General features: G+C 41.4%; 1 protein-coding gene across 4 annotated transcripts; it reads left to right on the forward strand.

Annotated features, from left to right (window-relative positions):
* The first annotated feature begins 11,898 nt into the window (after positions 1-11,898).
* LOC113353183 lies at positions 11,899-14,385 on the forward strand. 4 transcript variants are annotated; one of them, XR_003361130.1, is made up of 3 exons: positions 12,546-12,978; positions 13,520-13,839; positions 14,116-14,350. XR_003361130.1 is itself a non-coding variant. In XM_026596869.1 (3 exons), the coding sequence occupies exons 1-2, from the start codon at positions 12,718-12,720 to the stop codon at positions 13,685-13,687; spliced, it is 429 nt and encodes a 142-aa protein (XP_026452654.1). In that variant the 5' UTR covers positions 12,546-12,717; the 3' UTR covers positions 13,688-13,693; positions 14,116-14,385. The 4 variants fall into 4 exon arrangements, 2 of the variants coding, with proteins under 2 accessions (XP_026452654.1, XP_026452653.1); XM_026596869.1 differs by having other exon boundaries at positions 13,520-13,693; positions 14,116-14,385; XR_003361131.1 differs by lacking the exon at positions 12,546-12,978 and adding an exon at positions 11,899-12,223 and having other exon boundaries at positions 13,520-14,350.
* The last annotated feature ends 4,177 nt before the right edge of the window (positions 14,386-18,562 follow it).

The following is an 18,562-nucleotide window of genomic DNA, read 5'->3' on the forward strand; positions in this document are numbered from 1 at the left end:
ATGCCATTGATGCACAAGTCCACCAGTTGTTGTTCAGTAACGTTTGGATTATGACAGTCTAAAGCTTGAATCTTGAAACTCTTCACATAATCATTCGGATTTTCGTCATCCTTCTGAGCCATCCTTCCTAAGTAAGAAAGAGTAATTTTCTCAGAGACAAATAAGTACTTCCGGTAGAAAGCATTGATCATTTATTCCCAATTAGCTATTCTCCCTGGTGCAATGTTGTTGTACCAAGTATACGCTCGACCCGTCAGGGATTTTGAAAACTCTTTCAAGCGGAAAACATGGTTATGTTCATGCTCTCCTAATGCTTACAAGAATCGAGAGACGTGTTCTCGAGCATTCCCCGTTCCGTTGTAGAGTGTGAACGTTGGAGAAGCGTAACCTTTTGGGAGAGGAATTCTTTGTGTAGTAGCGGGATATGGAGGTTGGTGACAGTGCACGGATGGTGCATGTCCTTTTCCTCGATTCTCCATAAAACGTTCCAGGTCTTCACGGGTGATGAAACTGGCAGTTTCAGGTTCTGCAGCTTTGCGGGTTTCATCATCGTCAGGGACTGGAATAACTTCAGGATCCGTTCTTGGAGATGTTTCCTTGTCTTTCTCCTGAGTTTGTCTGATATCTTTTCAGTGAGAGTTTTGAGATAATTGCATAGCTCTTTCGGTGTTGCAGCCATGTCAATCTGATTTTTGGAAAGAGTCTCTTGCACCTTCATAAGATCACCTATGGTAGGCGGATTTTCTATGATTTCCTCGGGAGACCGGCCGAAGATAGGATGGTTTTCCACGTTGGTTCGAGGAGGAGTAGTGTCACCACCATTGTTGGAAGCAGGACTGGTTTCTGGAATACCACCATTGTTGCTAGTGCTAGCGATGTGCGCGTTAGGATTTGTAACTGAACCTGACCTAAGATCAACCATTTTGCAAAAATGTGAGATTGCAACCGAGAGATTAATCTCCCACTGTGGTCGCCAATCTGTGGATGGGGAAAAATGACCTGCCGGTTTTTTGGGAAAGTTAAGAGTCGAGCGTGCTGTCGAGACTCCTTAGACGGGCGAAATGTTAATCCTCACACAGATGCACCGCTGCAAAGGGGGTGCTTAGATTCGGGAAATCAATCTGTATGACTCCGGCCTAAACCAAGACAATGGTCGTTCCAGAGTCAATTCGATCGCAAAGAGGGAGATGGGTTGATCTGTAGGAGGGAAGCTGAGAGTTGTGTGGGATCAGTGATGATCAAGGATTGTGGGTGTGTTGAAGGTTTCTGCAATATTTCTGAACTGCTGAAGTTGAATTCTGTGAATAAGTTTATATCGAGTTGTTGACGGATAATGATGATAATCGATGATTCATGATATTCTATTGATCCCCTCCTGATGTCCTCGATTTAAACTTATTTATATTGCAAGAATGATGTACCACTGATCCCTGTAAGTGTGACGGTTTCTTGAGTGAAAGAGTGGGAAAGTGGGAGATCGTGGTAAAGTCAGTTCCATGTCGTGCGGAGACTTGACTGATCGTACACCCACTACTTTGCTAACTCCTCCAACCGTTTACACGACTTACGCACATTTCTCGTTGTGGATGAATCCACGTGCTGTAGACCGCCAGACCAAAACCCTCAGTGATATCCCTCCATTTGTGACGTGATTGATATTTCACGAATCGTGGAGTCTGCAAGGCAGGCGTGTATTAGTTGGTCAGTTGTTGACTGATTTATACTGTGATTCTAGTTTTATTGAATCGAGCATAATGGTAAATGCTCAGCGATTCATGGATTTAACATGTAGTTCTCTGAGATGTCAATGAATTACTGACTAGAGCGACTGAGCAAGTATTGCTCAACTCGACGAATTGCCGAATATCGAGAGTTTGTCGAGCAACTGAGCAAGTATTGCTCAATTCGACGAATTCGATAATTTTGGTGCGCAACTGAGCAAGTGTTGCTCAATTCAACAAAATACTGAATATTGGTAATTTGACGTGCAATTGAGCAAGTTTTTCTCAATTCGACAAACTACTGATGAATTACCGAATATTGATGGTTGGATCAATATTCGAGCAACTGAGCAAGTATTGCTCAATTCAAAGAATTATTTACTTGTACCGTGAACCAATAAAATATTAATCAAAAATATTGGTGAATTACCGAATATTATTAATTTGGATGTTGATTGCTGAATCATCATAATTTTGTGTTTGAACTTGCTCAGAATGGTGATTCGTGGAGCGTTTGTTCGAAACCCTAATTTTTGATCAATCCTTCAACAATTGGTGAATTGCTGAAAATTAGTCATGAGTGAAGAGGGACCGACCACATGGGATGATGAGCGTCCATGTGATGCCCAGTGCTCGAGTGAGCACGCACTAGGGTTCTCAGTTTGAGAGTTGGTGAAAGAACGATGATTAAATGCAGGTTTCATCATTTATTGAAATATTGTTGGATTCAACATTAGGTGACAAAACCTAGGTATGAGACATGAGGATTGACCAAGAGTTGATGGGACTGGATCTTGGTGGTCACGGGACCAGTTGTTGGTCATTTGAAGGATTCTCCAGTTGGTTGGAGAGAGTTCGGGCCCAATATGAGCAATTGAACAAATTAGGTCAGAATTATGAAAACATGTGGGACCGGCTTTTTGCAAGCCCTAGGAATGACTCTGGTCGGTCATGGAGGCATGCACGTGTTGCCGTGGTGTCTATGTTTCCATACTGAGAGTTTCAGTATTTTTTGATGCGCGTTCGAGCAACATAGTGAATTTTCAGAAGAGTTTCATCTTGACTGAGAATTTTCAATTTTTGTTGGAATGAGCATGTATGCTCAATTCATCAATATTTTGAAAATATTAAAATAAAAGTTTTTTAATATTTAAAATTGTCGTGAGAGGCTAGCCAGTCGTGCGATTATGTTGGCTTTTGGTTTTTCGTGATTTGAGCAATATTTGAGAAAATATGGAGAAATCATGAATTTCGCTCAAACCCAGGAGTTTCATGAATTGAGGAAAATAATAATTATGCAAGATTAGGGATTGCAAGGTGTGGGACCGACCATGGCTAGGGCATGGCCGACCGGCTAGGTTTCCCGGTCCCGCACACCTTTCCTTGTTTTATTATTTTTCATGAATCCTTGAAGTTATGGAGAATCCACAAGTTTTTGTTGAACAGAGGAGTTTCAGGAGATTAGGTAATAATAATTATAAAAAGCTAAGGATTGTGAGGTGTGGGACCGGCCACGGCTTAGGCATGGCCGGCCGGTTAGGTTGCCCGGTCTCGCACACCTCTCCTTATTTTATAATATTATTTCGTGAATCCACCAAGTTATAGAGAATTCACGAGTTTTGCAAAAACAAGGAAAGTTGTTAAAACCAAGGAGTTTTCGTGAGTTCACGAAATAACAAAAAATAAGGAAAATAATGGGAGAGGCATGGACCGACCATGGCTAGGGCACGGCCGTCCGGCCGGCTGGTGGGCCCGGCCCTGGGTGTCTCTTATTATTTTATTAATATTTATTGGTTTCTCCTATTTTGCGAAGGATTCCTCATTATTTCATATTTTTGGACACTGGTTCGTGCATCCGGGTGCTCAGCCGTGCATCATTGTCAAGTAAACTCGCACCATTTTTGTGGGGCTTACTCAGTGATGGTCCAGATGCCCGGTTTTTTGGTATTTATTACTGATTTATGAAATTCAGTGGAGAATAATTCATGAAACTGAGTAATAAGATGAGTAGTTATTTATTATCAATCCATAAAATCAGCAGCGGATTGGAATATGGATTCAGAATAATAAAATGATAATTTCATCACCATCTCATGGAATCGCAGATTTGACCATAAAATCGGAGTAATGAAATAAGCGGTGATATTACCATTCCATGGGACCGTGGTGATTCAACCATGAAATCGGAGTAATATCTATTACCATTTCATGAGATCACCCGTGGATTCGATCATGAAATCGGAGTAATAAAATAAGTGGTGATATTACCATTTCATGAGATCAACCGTGGATTCGACCATGAAATCGGAGTAACATCTATTACCATTTCATGAGATCAGCCGTGGATTCGATCATGAAATCGGAGTAATACATTTATCTATTACCATTTCGATCATGAAATAGGAGTAATGAGATAAGATAGATTATCTTCTAGGAATTCAGTGGTGAATATGACCTAGAATTTAATCTCTTGCGTATAGTCAGTAAATCAGCGAGTGTTGCTAACGTCCCGAAGACGTTTTTCCCTCTCAAAATTTCATATATGGAGGACCGCCTGAGTCTATACACGGGTCTCTCTACATAGTCAGGAACAGTGAGTATCACCGTCCTGAAGACGTTATTGCTCTCAATCTTACGGAGAACCGCCCAATTGTCCTTCTATGTAGAGGCGAATTCCTCTATGTAGTCAAGGAACAGTGAGTGTCACCGGCATCCTGAAGGCGTTAAGCTCTCAATCTTACGGAGAACATCCCAATTACGTTATTTTACATAGAGTCTATGATGAAATGCCCGGTGTCGAACGCTCCGGAGAGGCCTTTCGAGCGACATATGCATCATACTTCGTAAAACACGAATGGTCACATGGATCCCTGAAGCTGTGTCAGAAACATGCAGTATCATGATTTTACGGTTTTGACCTTTGTTGAAAATCCACTATCTACACATGCGTTACCCGTTACTTTTTTCTTCCACCACTCAATCGTTTCCACTTCCTACGAGACCATGGTACGTTTTGTTGCGACTTGTATAAATATGTCTCACCTATTTCCACCAAACAACAAGTTTTGGTCAGGAGAACAATACCACATCCATAAATCATCTGATAGCTTTTCATTCAGCTAGCAAGTTCAACTTTCTGATGCAAGTCACAAAACACCCACACTTCCAGAATCAACTATTCTGGTCTCAACACTTTCTTCGCTTCCCTTCCTAAGACCAACCCTTTTCCTTCACTTTGTGACTGAAGCAAGCCTGGAACGGCCATTTCTTGGTTTAGGCCAGGATTGTACAAATTGATCTCTCAAATCAAAAGTACTCACGTGCAGTACAATGTTTAGGGTTTAGACTCGTTTCTCATCCACACACACAAAATTACCGGAAACAGTAGAAATTGTTTTCACCCTCAAACAATTGGCGACCACGGTGGAGATTAATCTCTCGGTTACAAATTCAACTCTCATTTCCATCATCCTACCAGCGAAAACCATGCTTTGAAGCGCATCGTCCAAGAAAAGAGGGGTTCAGGAGAATTGCGTATGGGGACTAGAGATTCTCCACCTTATTACGGATCGACATAAAGATGTTCCATCGACAATAAAGAACGACCGGGGACTTCTCGTGGCAAGAAGGGCATTACATAAAGACTCAAATTTACTACCTGAAGACTCAGTTCTGGTGAAAGACCCTAAAACAAATTTTGACATATAGATTGATCAAAGTGCCATTATTCCAAAAATAATCCTAAAACTCTTATAAAAAGAAATCATCTATCAATCCAAAAACCAGAAAACCATACCATAAACTAGGCGTTTCTTTTGCCTTTAAAAAAAATCTAAAAAAAGAAGTTCAGAAAATAAAAATATTTAAAGAAAATTGCCTGACAACGGCTCGTTCTTCTTGGAGAAAATGTCCTTCATACTTTGAAGAGATGTCTGCTTCAGCTTCAACTCCTGGGACAACTTCTCGACTTATACCTTCTGTTGATTAATCAAATTCGTGGAAAGACCATCAACCGCTTCAGCCTACAGCCTTTGGATCTCGGAAAGTACCTCACAGAACCAGGAGGCGTTAAAATCAAAGTTTACAGACATATCCTGGTGGAACTCCTAGTTTGAGATTGCATCTCCAGAAACGGTGTGACCAGTCACCTTGCACATATCACGAATTGAAGATAATATTTCTTCCACCCGCTTAACCAACGCGAACCGTCTAGTGATCTTCTTTGCTGTTGTGATGTGTCCATATCTCTCACATATTCTGGTATACAACTCCTTATGCTTAGCCTGTACACTGAAGCCTCAATCAACACGTGATCTTCATGAGGAGTCAAGAATAGAGGGTCGAAAGTCGCGTCTGCAATCGATTCCGCAACCAGCAAGGATTCCTTGGCTACAATCGCGCCCGCAACCATGGGGGCGTTTTCCATCATCTGAAGCACATCAGCATCTTCACGACGATCAGTCTCCAAATCCGGGTTGCCAGCCGGTACGATTTCCATAAGAGACAAGGCAGCATCTTCATCATGACGAACCTCCATCTCAGAGTTATCTTTGATGTTTCCTTCCTGTAATAACACCAATTGAGTATTTATTCCGAATAAATAAATGGCCTATAAAAAAACATGGAAAACTCACCGACTCATTTGTGGACCCACCAGAAGAAGACCCGATGTTATATTCGGAAGCGCTCCTCTCGCCATCGGATCTCGAACTCTCTTCCTCTTTGGATTCTTCTTCAAGAGATTCAATCTTATCGCTTTCTCCCTCGAGAGGCGCCGTCTTTTTTCCGTAGGAAAGTCTAGCAAAAATATTCGAGTCGCCAAGGCCCTGAGTCAAAAAGAAGAGTCAGTGACGAAGCGGAAAATTTATGTAATTCAGCCAAGTCATAGAATCATACACACCTGCGTGTTGAAAGAACTGAAGGTCACAAGGGCAGTCGAATCCAATTGGAAGTCACCTGCACGATTATTCGACTTTTGATCCTTTTTCTGGGGACTGTCTGCATCCAAGCTGGATATTTTTGCTTGCCCGAAAGAAGCTCTTTCAATAATTTATGCTTTGCTAGAACCATAGAGGAAGGTTTTCCACGTGGTTTTGTCACAACATCCTGCACGAACTGATGGATGGCGAGGAACTCATCTTACCAGAAGACGTTATATTTTGGAGTCGTCGCAGGTTTTCGTTCTGAGAGCAAGAAAGGAAGACTTTTACCCGGTGCAAAGACGTTGTAATCAAGAATAGAGGGTAACGATTCATCTGGAGATGATGGCCGATGGAATGGGACTCCCTGATCAAAGACCATATGTCGAGCAGCCCTATCAATGTTGTAAGAGACTACTCACAAGATCCTCTGAAAAATAATGGCACATACCCAGATGTGCAGCTTCGCAAGAACAAAACTTCCCTAGTGCTCATATTCTCGTCAGCAGAATGCAATATCATGTTTGGTGCGGAAGCAATAGTGTTTGGTTGAACTATGGAGTCGTGGACCGGAACCCAGGGACGAAAGTTAACTGCATGCGAGTTGTCAAGAAATTCAATGAGCTTTGAGCCAGGCCTTGGACGCCTATCCAACCAACGTAGTATCCTGGAGCCACCATACGTATCAGGAAATGAGGTTTTTGGGTTAGGAGAATAATATTTGAAGTTCTCCCAAAACCATGCTTGGAGAAAGGCGACATGGACATACGATTCCACTTTCATGTACACATTAGAGATGTACATGTCCGCCGCTAAACGATCCAGATGAGTATACAAAGAGCCAAGAAACAAACTGTCGACGGGAAGGGCGACGCCTTTCGCTAATTTGATAGAAAATTTAATGAGCTTCTGCCTTATCTCTTTCTTGCCAGAACCATCATCAAAAATGTCTCTGGATAACCACGGAGATAAAAATGCAGCAACATGGATTGCATCATCCAGCACCAAACCCAACTCCGGCTCATCAGGGAACCACTCAGACACCCACCAATTATAGAAGCACCTTTCCTCATAATTCTTTTGAACATATCATGTTGCTTTCGTGACCAAGGCGGCGTGTATTTCTTCTTCTTCCTCAGACAAGACGACGTCAAATTTTCCAATAATTTGAAGACTCAACAGAACGGCTACGCTTTCCAAAGAAATAGTCACCTCACTCCACCTACATATAGCCGTGTGAGTTTTCGGACACCATCTGGAGATGAAATAATCAAGCCTGCAGCGTTTTTTCTGATTTGAAGTGTTGCAGAAGCCATGACAGCATTCACGATTTGCGCCCCAGTCAGATTAGCTCTTACATGTTTGTGGCTTATCATGAATTTCATCCATTTGTCGTAAGAACGTAATGGACTATGACGGATTTTGAAGTATACGGGAGAAGCTATATACTCTTTCTTCTGGAGGAAAAACCTCATTATACGCCTCGGAGTGACTGATTGAGCTTCTCCATCATTCTCTGAATCAGTCAGAAGAGTTTCCACGAATTTGGGATGGGTCCTTTTAATCATAGCAGACTTCGTAAAAAACTCATCATTTGTGTTCGGCTTGGAGTTGTTGGCACTTCTCGACGCGGCGGCGGAACTGCTTTCAGGTGACATCTTAACAAAGTTCCTTATGCTTTTGAAGTAACTACAACGAAGCAAAACAGAAAAGTTACTACCTTGGAGAAAAAACCGTGCATAAAGGTTTTGTCAGAATCAAGCACGATGGTGAAAATCCACGGCAAGTTTTTATGGGAAATTTTGTTTGGTCACAAGTCATAAGCATGCATAGACAAAAGAAACACACATCGCCAAAAGAAGTGGGGAATGATACTCGCTTCGACAGGTCATTTTTTTGCCGTGGGAAACGTCCCCCTAGCCAAGACTGTGTCTCGCAGCGGGAAGTATGCCCTCGGACAAAGGGAGAATGTGTTCCATCACGAAAACTGTGCACACGACCACAAAAGGAAAAGGAAACCCAAAATCTAGGTTTCCATGGTAGAAGAACTAATGGCAGCCACCCATACGTGCACGCCTACTTTTGCATAATAATTGGCTTCATTACTATCAATGTGACGGCTAATATTACTACGATACTGCTAGCAGAGAAGAATCATTCATACAAAAGTATCTCTACGGGTTTATGGGGGATGTTTCTATGGCTAGGGTTTACACCAAAAAAAAAAGGAAACATATAAGAAACGTTGGAACACATACCTGGAATACGCTCGCCTACTCCTATGCTTTGCTGCTAGCGCGTAGACGTGGAAACAAAGCGAATATTACAAAAATAAAAGATGTGCGACACCTTTTATATACATATTATTTTTTGAGATTGGGTAGAAGAAGTTTTCCTTTTATAAGCACAACACTTTTGGAATTAGAGTGGAGGAAGGTTTCTTGTTTAATCTATGCACGTAAAAAGGCAACGGGACCGCGGAGACAACGCTCCATGGCACCACCAGCTAGCAGCCAAGACAACGCCAAACAGTACGCCTCCAAGCAGCCATCTCTACCGCTCCACGCAAATGCCAACAGTCTGCGTTCAATCCCCAAGAGCCCGCTCCTAGCCAGCGCCATCTCCACGTCGCAGCCAATCCCTAACCAGCGCCATACTCTCCGCGTCGCAGCCAGATTAGTGCACGCCACCCCCAAGATAAGCCAGTAGCGTCACGGCCAAGATAAGCCAAGCCAGCAGCGCCAACGGCTCCACGTCCTAGCCAGCACCAACAGCTTGCATCCTTCCAGTGTTAGCTTCTGGCTCAATAGCCAATGCATCAACAACTTGCATCCTTCTCAGCGCCACCTTCGCCCTTCCAAGCCAAGCATTGTCTCTTCCCTTCGACCTAGCTGGCTTCAATCTTCATTTTTTGATAGCCACAGTTCAAGGTGTTGTTTTCACTGATTCACGGACATCACCAAAGCGGCGCCATCTTAGCCGTTCAAAGCCGCACCATTCGTCTTTCCATCTCCTTCAGCCAAGGAAGCGCCATCCTGGCCGTTTAAAGCAGCGCTATCTCCATACATTCCGTGACCTAGCAAGATAGCGCCATTCACCGTTTCACGGACCAAATTGCAGTGCCATCTTCGCCAATCAGTGGCTAAAGTTTCAGCGCTGACGCCAACACCTTACGGCCAAGTCAGAATTACATAAAGTCGCCAGTACCAGAATCACGGATTCCTCATGCCTCCCACCAAAGATTAGTTGAATCTCCTTGGCAATCTCTTCACGTCTTGCCCTTTCGATTTTACCCTTGTCTGTCACCATCTCATGCTTACCTCTCAACAGTGCCATTGTTACGTGCTAAGCAGAGGACTTAATATTGATGGTGGTTTTTAGATTAAGGTTAAAATCGTAAAACCTTGCATCGGATGTGACGTTACTCTGCAAGGAAACAGTGTCGTGAGTGCTAATCTCTCCACCGACATATTTATTGAGCCGCTCAATATACTTACCTGAAATTTATCCAGACTGGAAAATGTAGCAACCATCCCAGATGTTCTGTAAATTTCGGTGCATTTCCTATATTCACTTAATATAAGTTCCTTTGAATGCCTTCTATGTTATGTTCTCCGGCTGAACTCTTAATGTTGATATGGCATGACGATTTGTGTTCACTCGCAGCAGAGTAGCACGAATCTCCAAATATCAAGGATAAGGTCTTTGCATAAGATATTCAATCAGAAAAGCATGCTGCTCTCTAGCAATGAACTTAAAAGAGATCTGTGTCAAAACATAGAATTCAATCAATTGTCCTGACTAACTTGCAGAAGTTAGGTTTTCGCGCCTCGCGCAGTAACCTGACCTTGCTTGTCAAAATTAAGCCTAGGCAAACTAGGTAATTAATCCGCCATGGATTTGCGGGTGCAAAACCTTGCCCAGAATCAGAAAAAACAGGGAGCCGCAACAGCAAAGGGAGGCGTGGCCATGCCTTAGGCCAGCTGCCGCCACTTACCATGGGCCACGCCCCATCCTAAACCCACCCTATTTCCATCGACCAATCAGGTCGCTTTAAACTCGCCACGTGCACATAAGTTGTGGTTGGGCCCATGCTTCTGGCCCCATGTCTAATCGACCAATCAGGTCGCTCTAAAGCCGCCACACTCTAACTAGAAGTTTAGTCGTGCCTTATGTTTGGACGACCCCCTTTTTGCGGACAATCAAGTTGTTCCAAACTTGCCACCATACATTAAAGGCCAAACGCACCCTGCCGCGCCACAATGCTAAACTGACAAGCCAAACGCACCCTACCACATCAACATATTGACCGACATGCCAACATGCCACTCTGCTGCGGTAACATGCCAACATGCCATTTTACCGCGACAACACGCCAACATGCTGCTTTGAAACATGCCACTTTGTGGAAACCTGACATAAATAGCCACCCACGGCAATTCCCACTCATGTGGTCGTTTCCACACTATGGCCTTTCCATAGTTCCTTTGGCATAGCCATGGCGCCATTTGCACAAAAGTAGCGACATGTCGCAGCCACATGGCACGCGCACTAATTAGGATTTCGACATGCCAAACCCTAATTTGAGCAAATCGCTACCAAATCCAAATACCATTTCCCAGAGCAATGAGATTGACGTGGCAACAAGGCCAATGTTGTCATGCCACATGTGGGTCTGACACCACAGCGCCAAGACCTAATTCTTCCACGGCGGCAAAACCAAGCCTTGGCCACGCCAAGCCCTAATTATTCCACTGAGCCAAAGCTTGGCCACGCCAAGCCCCAATTCTACCACGTCGTCAAACCCTAGCCTTGCCTCCAAGCCCTAACTTTGGCCACGGAGCCAAATCTTAGCTTTGGCCATGCCGCAACACCACTGGCATGCCTCTATGCCACGACTACTAGCATGATGCTATGCCACGGTTACTTGCATGTCGTCATGCCATGGCCACGCCATTAGCATGTCGCTATGACATGACTACGCCATTCACTACACCATATCCTGGTTTTTGCAACGCCAGAAATTTTAGATGCGCAACGCATATAAAGGTTGCAACTAACCGACGCTAATATACGTTGCACAATAAAATATCCGTTGCATCATTTATATATTAATTCATAATAATTGAAGTAATTCTTGTACCGTTGATATAGGTTGCGATCCTACGGTTAGGATAAATTGTATTATTATCAAGAGTTTTTATTTATTTATCTTTTTTTGTGAAAGGGTTTTATTTATTTATATCTTGTTTTTTTCTCTCTTATCTCGATCGAACTATCTCTTGTTCATACAGACTCTACTCTTCCTATCAACTCTCTTTTCTCTCTATCAACTCTCTTATTATCAAATTCTAATTCTATCATCAACTCTCTCAGGCAGATTTCAGATGAAAAGAAATGGCAGGTTCAATTGAAGATTGAAAGTAGCTGAAAAACCCTATTTCTAACCAGAGAAGAAACCCCAGAATTGGGCTTTAAAACCTCAAATCAAAACCCATTTATTTTTTAGATATGTATCCTAATCAAAACCCCTAAATCGGAAAGTTCAATCTATCGACTACTAACCCTAATTTTCAAAAGAAGGTATAAACCCGAATTTCTGTTTAATTTTAATCTTTTTTTTTTTTTTGGTTGATTGAAACGTTGTTTGATGATTTCTATATCTTATTCATCTATTTATTTCTTGTTATCTCATTATTTCAATTTGGTTATCTTCTTCATTAGGATTTAATGAAAGTTTGGTTAATTTCTTCACTGCCTGCTTTGTGTTCAGAAACCATATGGTTTCACTTGAAATATGCTTTTTTACAGGCTTATTGTTGTTGTTTTGGTTTGATTTCTATTTCAATATGTTTTGTTTAAGCACATGGTTCACTATTAAGTATAGATTGCAAGATGTGTATGTTTATGAGTTGTGTTAGAAAGCATATATTAGTGACTGGTTGTGTATGTCTTCATGAAAGGTTATATCTTCGGAAGTTAAGTTTTACAAGTTAAGTTTTGTGCACTAGATATTTGATTTGTGTTGATTGATTCATTGTGTTCAAATTAGTAAAGGGTTTGTCTGATTTTGTGTAATGGGTTTGCTTTTTACAAGATTTTATCAATTAGTCATTGTTTTGGCCAGACACAGAGGGAATCTTTTCACAGCTACAGGGCTTGAAGGGTTCAGTAACAAGGACAACCATATTATCGAGTCCAGTCCTTTCAACAAGGACAAAATGTTTCTATCTACTAAGAAGTTTGATGACTGGGAGAACTCAAAAACATTTGTAAATGCATTGGAAAAGATTGAAGCTTGGATTTTCTCTCAAATTATCGAGTTTTTATGGTGGCAGGTCAAACTTCTATTAATTATTCTTAACCTCTCTTATTTGCATTAACAAAATTCTTTCTTTAACTTCTCTCCCATTTTGCTATCTCCGGATTTTTACATCATTTATGCAGTCTGCTCCTAAGAAGCCAATCAAAGAACAAAATAAGGTTTGTTATGAAATGATGCCAAGTATTCATTAGACCTGTGGAGAAATACATTCAAGGATGCCTACGAGAGACTTACTCCAGTACGAGCTGGTGTGAACGACTGTGGTTGCGTGCATGTTCTACCTATAATTATGAACTCCAATTATCTGTCTATACTCAGGCCCAAGACCTATTTCCCTAGATAATTAGCAGGGTACATGGGCATGGAAACTGGACTTATCGGTGCTTGTTTATCTTTGTATTGCGATGTGTACATTGTATATTCCTCTTTGTACTCCTTGGTGACATGATTGGACTTCTAAGAACTAAATTTTTTTGACTGGTACCAAAGGATGGGGAATAGCGTTTGACACCCATATTTTTGATGTAAATTATTTTTTTCGTGTATGTGTGCAGGTAATGGAACAGTGTGTGGGTAGACTGGATATGGCCATGTTCAATGCCATTCTTCGTGAATCAGCTGGTGACAACCCAACGGATCATGTCTCTAATCCCATTAGTGATTCTCGCGTTCTTACTGTTCCAGCTGGGAACTCAAGCTTTGGTTTGGGTGCACAACTTTAAAATGTTGTAAGTTATAATACAACATTGGTTGTAAGTTATTTTATTTCTCCAGTTCAAATAACTCTGTTCAATATATACTTAGCCGATCTAAGTTATTCGATTACTTGCTTTCGGGACTTGGTGGCAGTTGTGATATCCACTCTGTAGATGAGGTAAGTATCTCTCATGTATTGCGTGCATTACCACATTAATTTAGAGCGTTATGTTTTGTCTGGTTGTTTCATAACAGACTTTTGAGGATGAAAGACCAACGTTAACATTATGGGTCACCTGTGACAGTTCCCACAATGAGGATGTTAAACTCATTTTGGTTTTATCTCAAACTCTATTGTCCGCTAGTTTAGATGATAGACCATTTCCCTACCTTCTATGGTTTAAAAATGAACTATGCTCTCATTTATGACAATATTTGTAAAATTACTTTGCAGGAATGAGCAAAAGAGGAGTACAAACTCATTTCCATATATCGTTCGTTGTTATGTGTCACTGTCTTCATATGATGCCAAGAAACAAAGCTTGGTCCTGGCGGTGATGATGCATATGCCAAATTGAATTGAAGTATCAACATTTTGGTTTCATCAATAAACTATGAGGCTTATGTATCAACTTTGGTTGCATTATAATTCTGTCTTGTACAATGGTATGTGAAGGTGCAGAAATCTGCCGAAATTATCGTCGGAATTTATTTATATTACCTATATTTCTTCTTTTTTACCTGTAAATGGGTTTGCAACGTATATAAGTGTTTCTCAAATTAGAGTAATACGTGCCTAAATTATTTTAAGTGTTGCACAACAAACGTTGGTTAACTGGTGACCAACGTTTTTATACATTGGAAAAATTAATTTTCCCAACGGATTTTCGCGTTGCACAAAACTTTGCTACTCCATATTTCCAACGGATATATGTGTTCGTGAACATTCATTTGTAACGTGTATATCCGTCCCAAATCGGATGTTTTGTTGTAGTGATTAGCATGCCGCTATGCCTTGGCACCACCATGCGCCACTATCCCAATGGCATCACTCCGCTATACAACAAGATGCGGCCATAATCAATGGCCATCCTTCCTCCTGAGATGCAATCTCAGCCATCCAAGTTCGCCACCGAACTGATGGACTTGTGGCAACTCTTAGGCGACCAGCCGCCTAAACCCAGCGGCCATGGCTACGACAGGCACCACTTGCACGAGCCATGCCAACCACGTCACAATGCATCTGGCATGCCCTAAAATGCTATTGTGACATTATTAGGCGCCAACAGAAGGTAGCCATAATCGACGGCTACCCTTCCTCCTGAGATGCAATATCAGCCATCCAAGTTTGCCACCAAACTGATGGACTTACGTCAACTTTTAGTCAACCAGCCGCCTAAATCCAATGAACATGGCTACACCGAGTGTCACTTGCACCACCGTGCCACTGGCATGCACGAGCCATGCCGCAATGTTACTGGCGTACACCAAAACGCCACTGCGCCATTATCAGGCACCAACACAAGGTAGCCACAATCAACGGCTATCCTTATTTCATAAAATGCGATCTCGGCCATCGAATTTCTCCATCGATCCGGTAAGCTCGCGACAAGTTTTAGGCGACTATCCGAAATGATCCAGCATCACATGCTATTTACCTGCGGCAAGCCTCTCAATTTTAACTTGCCACACGTAGCAAAGTGCTACATGTTTTCCATGTAAACACTCGAGACATCAAAATATGTCACAAACTGGGGAATACTCATCGGGGTATTGGTCTGGCGGTTTACAGCGTGTGGCGTGCAATACGCCCGTTACAGGAAAGTGTCATAAAGCGAAGCGGTTAGTAATAGCAAGAAATAATGGTGTAAACGTATCCTTCATTATGGAAACATAAATTCCAGGCGTTACCCGTTACTCCCTTCTTCCACCACTCAATCGTCTCCACTTCCTACGAGACCAGGGTACGTTTTGTTACGACTTGTATAAATAGGTCTCACCTATTTCCACCAAACAACAAGTTTTGGTCAGGATAACAATCCCACATCCAGAAATCATCTGATAGCTTTTCATTGATCTAGCCATTTCAACTTTCTGATGCAAGTCACAAAATACCCACACTTTCAGAATCAACTATTCTGGTCTCAACACTTTCTTCGCTTTCCTCCCTAATACCAACCCTTCTCCTTCACTTTGTGACCGAAGCAAGCCTGGAACGACCATTTTTTGGTTTATGCCAGGATTGTACAGATTGATCTCTCGAATCAAAAGTACTCATGTGTAGTACATTGTTTAGGGTTTAGACACGTTTCTCATCCACACCCACGAAATTACCGAAAACAACAGAAACTGTCTTCACCCTCAAACAGTTACCCTGATGATTGATGATTTTTCTGTGGTTGTAGTGAAGGTTTAAACTCTCGGACTTGTGAAGGATAATTTTTTAAACTTAATAAAAAAAATATATACAATAAAAATATCAACACTGGTGCGAGAAACTGAGACTAAAGATTCGTCCATTTTTCATTTTCAAGTGGTTCAGAATTTAATTCTAGACGATTATAGTTCAAAAACAAAACAAATATTAACTCTAGTTTATTGCCAAGATATATTTTATAAAATATTACTTGTATTTTATGAGCATGGCGCATCAAGAATCCCTAAGACTAAGCATGCTCCATCAAATAAAATCACAAATAATTAATTAAAATCTTAATTCAATTAAAATTGGTGCAAAAAGTAAATAAAGAATTAATTTAAATTACCACATGGATGAAACACGGCCTCCTCCGTCGTCCCAGTGCTTGGGTTTAGCTCATCATGATAAAAACACGCTCAAAGTATTTATTTATTGCTCAAAGGGTGTTTACAAGGATGAAAATGGAGATGAAATAATAAAACAGTGAATGTGCGACCCACAGAAAGCGTCCAAAATGAACGACATAGAAGAAGTGCTATTGTTACTGTAGCTCTAAGACCCACACCTAAGACCCACGCCTGTGAGTCTATTTCACTGTTGAAAAACGACTGCTTATGCAGGTCCGTTCTTCGTGTTCTTCATATTCATCAGCAACAGCAGCAACAGCAGCAACAGAAACCGAGTTTGGGAAAACTCGAATTTCTTCTTCTCTGGCTCTCCTCAGTCCCCCAGACTCTCGACATCCCTTCTATGTGATATCAGAAACCTATTTATACTCCTCAGCCTCATTTAATCACGCCCAATTACTCTCAAATATTCTCATTTACTCGGGCAGTAAAGAGAGAATATTTTTGAGATATTTCTTTCCTTTCTTGCCTTCTCACGCTGTCGATTAGTGTTTTCACGCTCCAACATGCTGCAAACTCGTACCAAATTGATTCACACTCATGCAACAAAGTGTCTCCCACGAATTAAACTCGAAAGTGTTGAGTTTTTCTCACCAAATAATACACGACTCTGTTTTCTCCAACTTGATTATCTAGTCAATTGTGACCCAAAATAACACCTGGAAAAGCTTCCTTAATCCTCCAGGAACAGTCTCAACCAATTACAGCTCTTGAATCTCTCTAAAACACGTCCGAAAAATCGATCGAAAATCTGCATGTGCGCTGCCAGTTTTCCCGCCAAAAAGCTTCCTTTGAATTTGAGAAGAAGATGTCCTCCCCCTAATCCTGCACGGGTGTCCCTTTAGCACTTGCTCTGGGGTGCAAATTGTAAATTTTGGGTGGAAATAGTAATTTTTCTGGGTTCCTCCGGGACATTTCTGTGACGCTTCCGGTGCATTTATGGGGTGCCTTTAACACTTTATATTGGGGTGTAAAACACCACTTTTTGAGTCCATTTCGCCGCAAGGGCTTATTTCTCTAAAATTTCCTACAAGAACACAAAATGACACAATAAGTACTTAATCGAGTCTAACAATACAGAAAATTGAGAACAAAATAGACACATAAATGCGTCTATCAAATACCCCCAAACTTATTATTTGCTAGTCCTCGAGCAAAACTAATAAAAAATAAATAAAACCGAGTTAATCTCGGGAGGGTTTACCAGAGGTGTGCCCACAAAACCATTACTCCAGACCCTAGCTTATCTATGCAGAACCTTGGAAGGCACTAAAGAATCTCCTTGGTTGGCATACTTATTGACTATAGGAGGAAGTACCCTGATGCGAAATTCCAATTGATGTACACGAGTTTGCACTCAAGCATACTAAAATTCATATAAAGTGACAGAGCTCTACTAAGATAGTTACACTATGGACATCATATTCGGAGTCAAACTAATCATATGGATAGAAAAAGGAGATGGAAATAGAAAAATGTAGATGGTTTTGATGTTAACCAAATGATCGATGTTTCACATATCTGTCTGAAGGCCACTGCCAGAATGAACCTATCCTAATGGACTGAGATACCGGTCTGACTAATATCAACACAACTGGCATATACAAGGGAACCAGTGGTCAATAACTTAAATCTAGATCAACAAACTGGCAAATACAAGGGAACCAGCAGTTGACTACACAGAACAATAACAAATTTTTTTTTTTTTTAAACTTAACGGCATGAATAGATCTTTTTGATCCAAGCGCATGCTTCTTGTCAGCAGATTACACGATAGTTCCCACGGGTCCTGCATTCCACGCTTGCTTAGGCGACGGAAACAGGGAGAACACACGCATATTGCTATCCAAGTGTTAATATTTATTCCGATTGGTCTAATTGGTCCGGACTCAACTTTTTTTTTTAATTAGTAACTCAGTCACTCTAATTCATCCTATCAGTGGTAACAACTTGAATCGTGTGCCCCACCTAATCACTTAGAGAAACATAGTTTAAAATGAAAAAATAAAATAAAAGAAATGAAAAGGACTCAACGAGATATGGTGCAACTATCATGTTATTTATAACACCTGAGC

The sequence above is a fragment of the Papaver somniferum genome, chromosome 2, assembly GCF_003573695.1.
Source record: "Papaver somniferum cultivar HN1 chromosome 2, ASM357369v1, whole genome shotgun sequence".
In the NCBI taxonomy this organism is placed as follows: domain Eukaryota; kingdom Viridiplantae; phylum Streptophyta; class Magnoliopsida; order Ranunculales; family Papaveraceae; genus Papaver; species Papaver somniferum.

What these genes read in the sequence shown, in the direction of transcription:
- LOC113353183 (XM_026596869.1), top strand. Translation starts at nt 12,718, where the DNA reads ATGGGTTTGCTTTTTACAAGATTTTATCAATTAGTCATTGTTTTGGCC. An exon ending in TCGAGTTTTTATGGTGGCAG is followed by an intron (nt 12,979 to 13,519) that starts GTCAAACTTCTA and finishes GTATGTGTGCAG; the next exon opens with GTAATGGAACAGTGTGTGGG.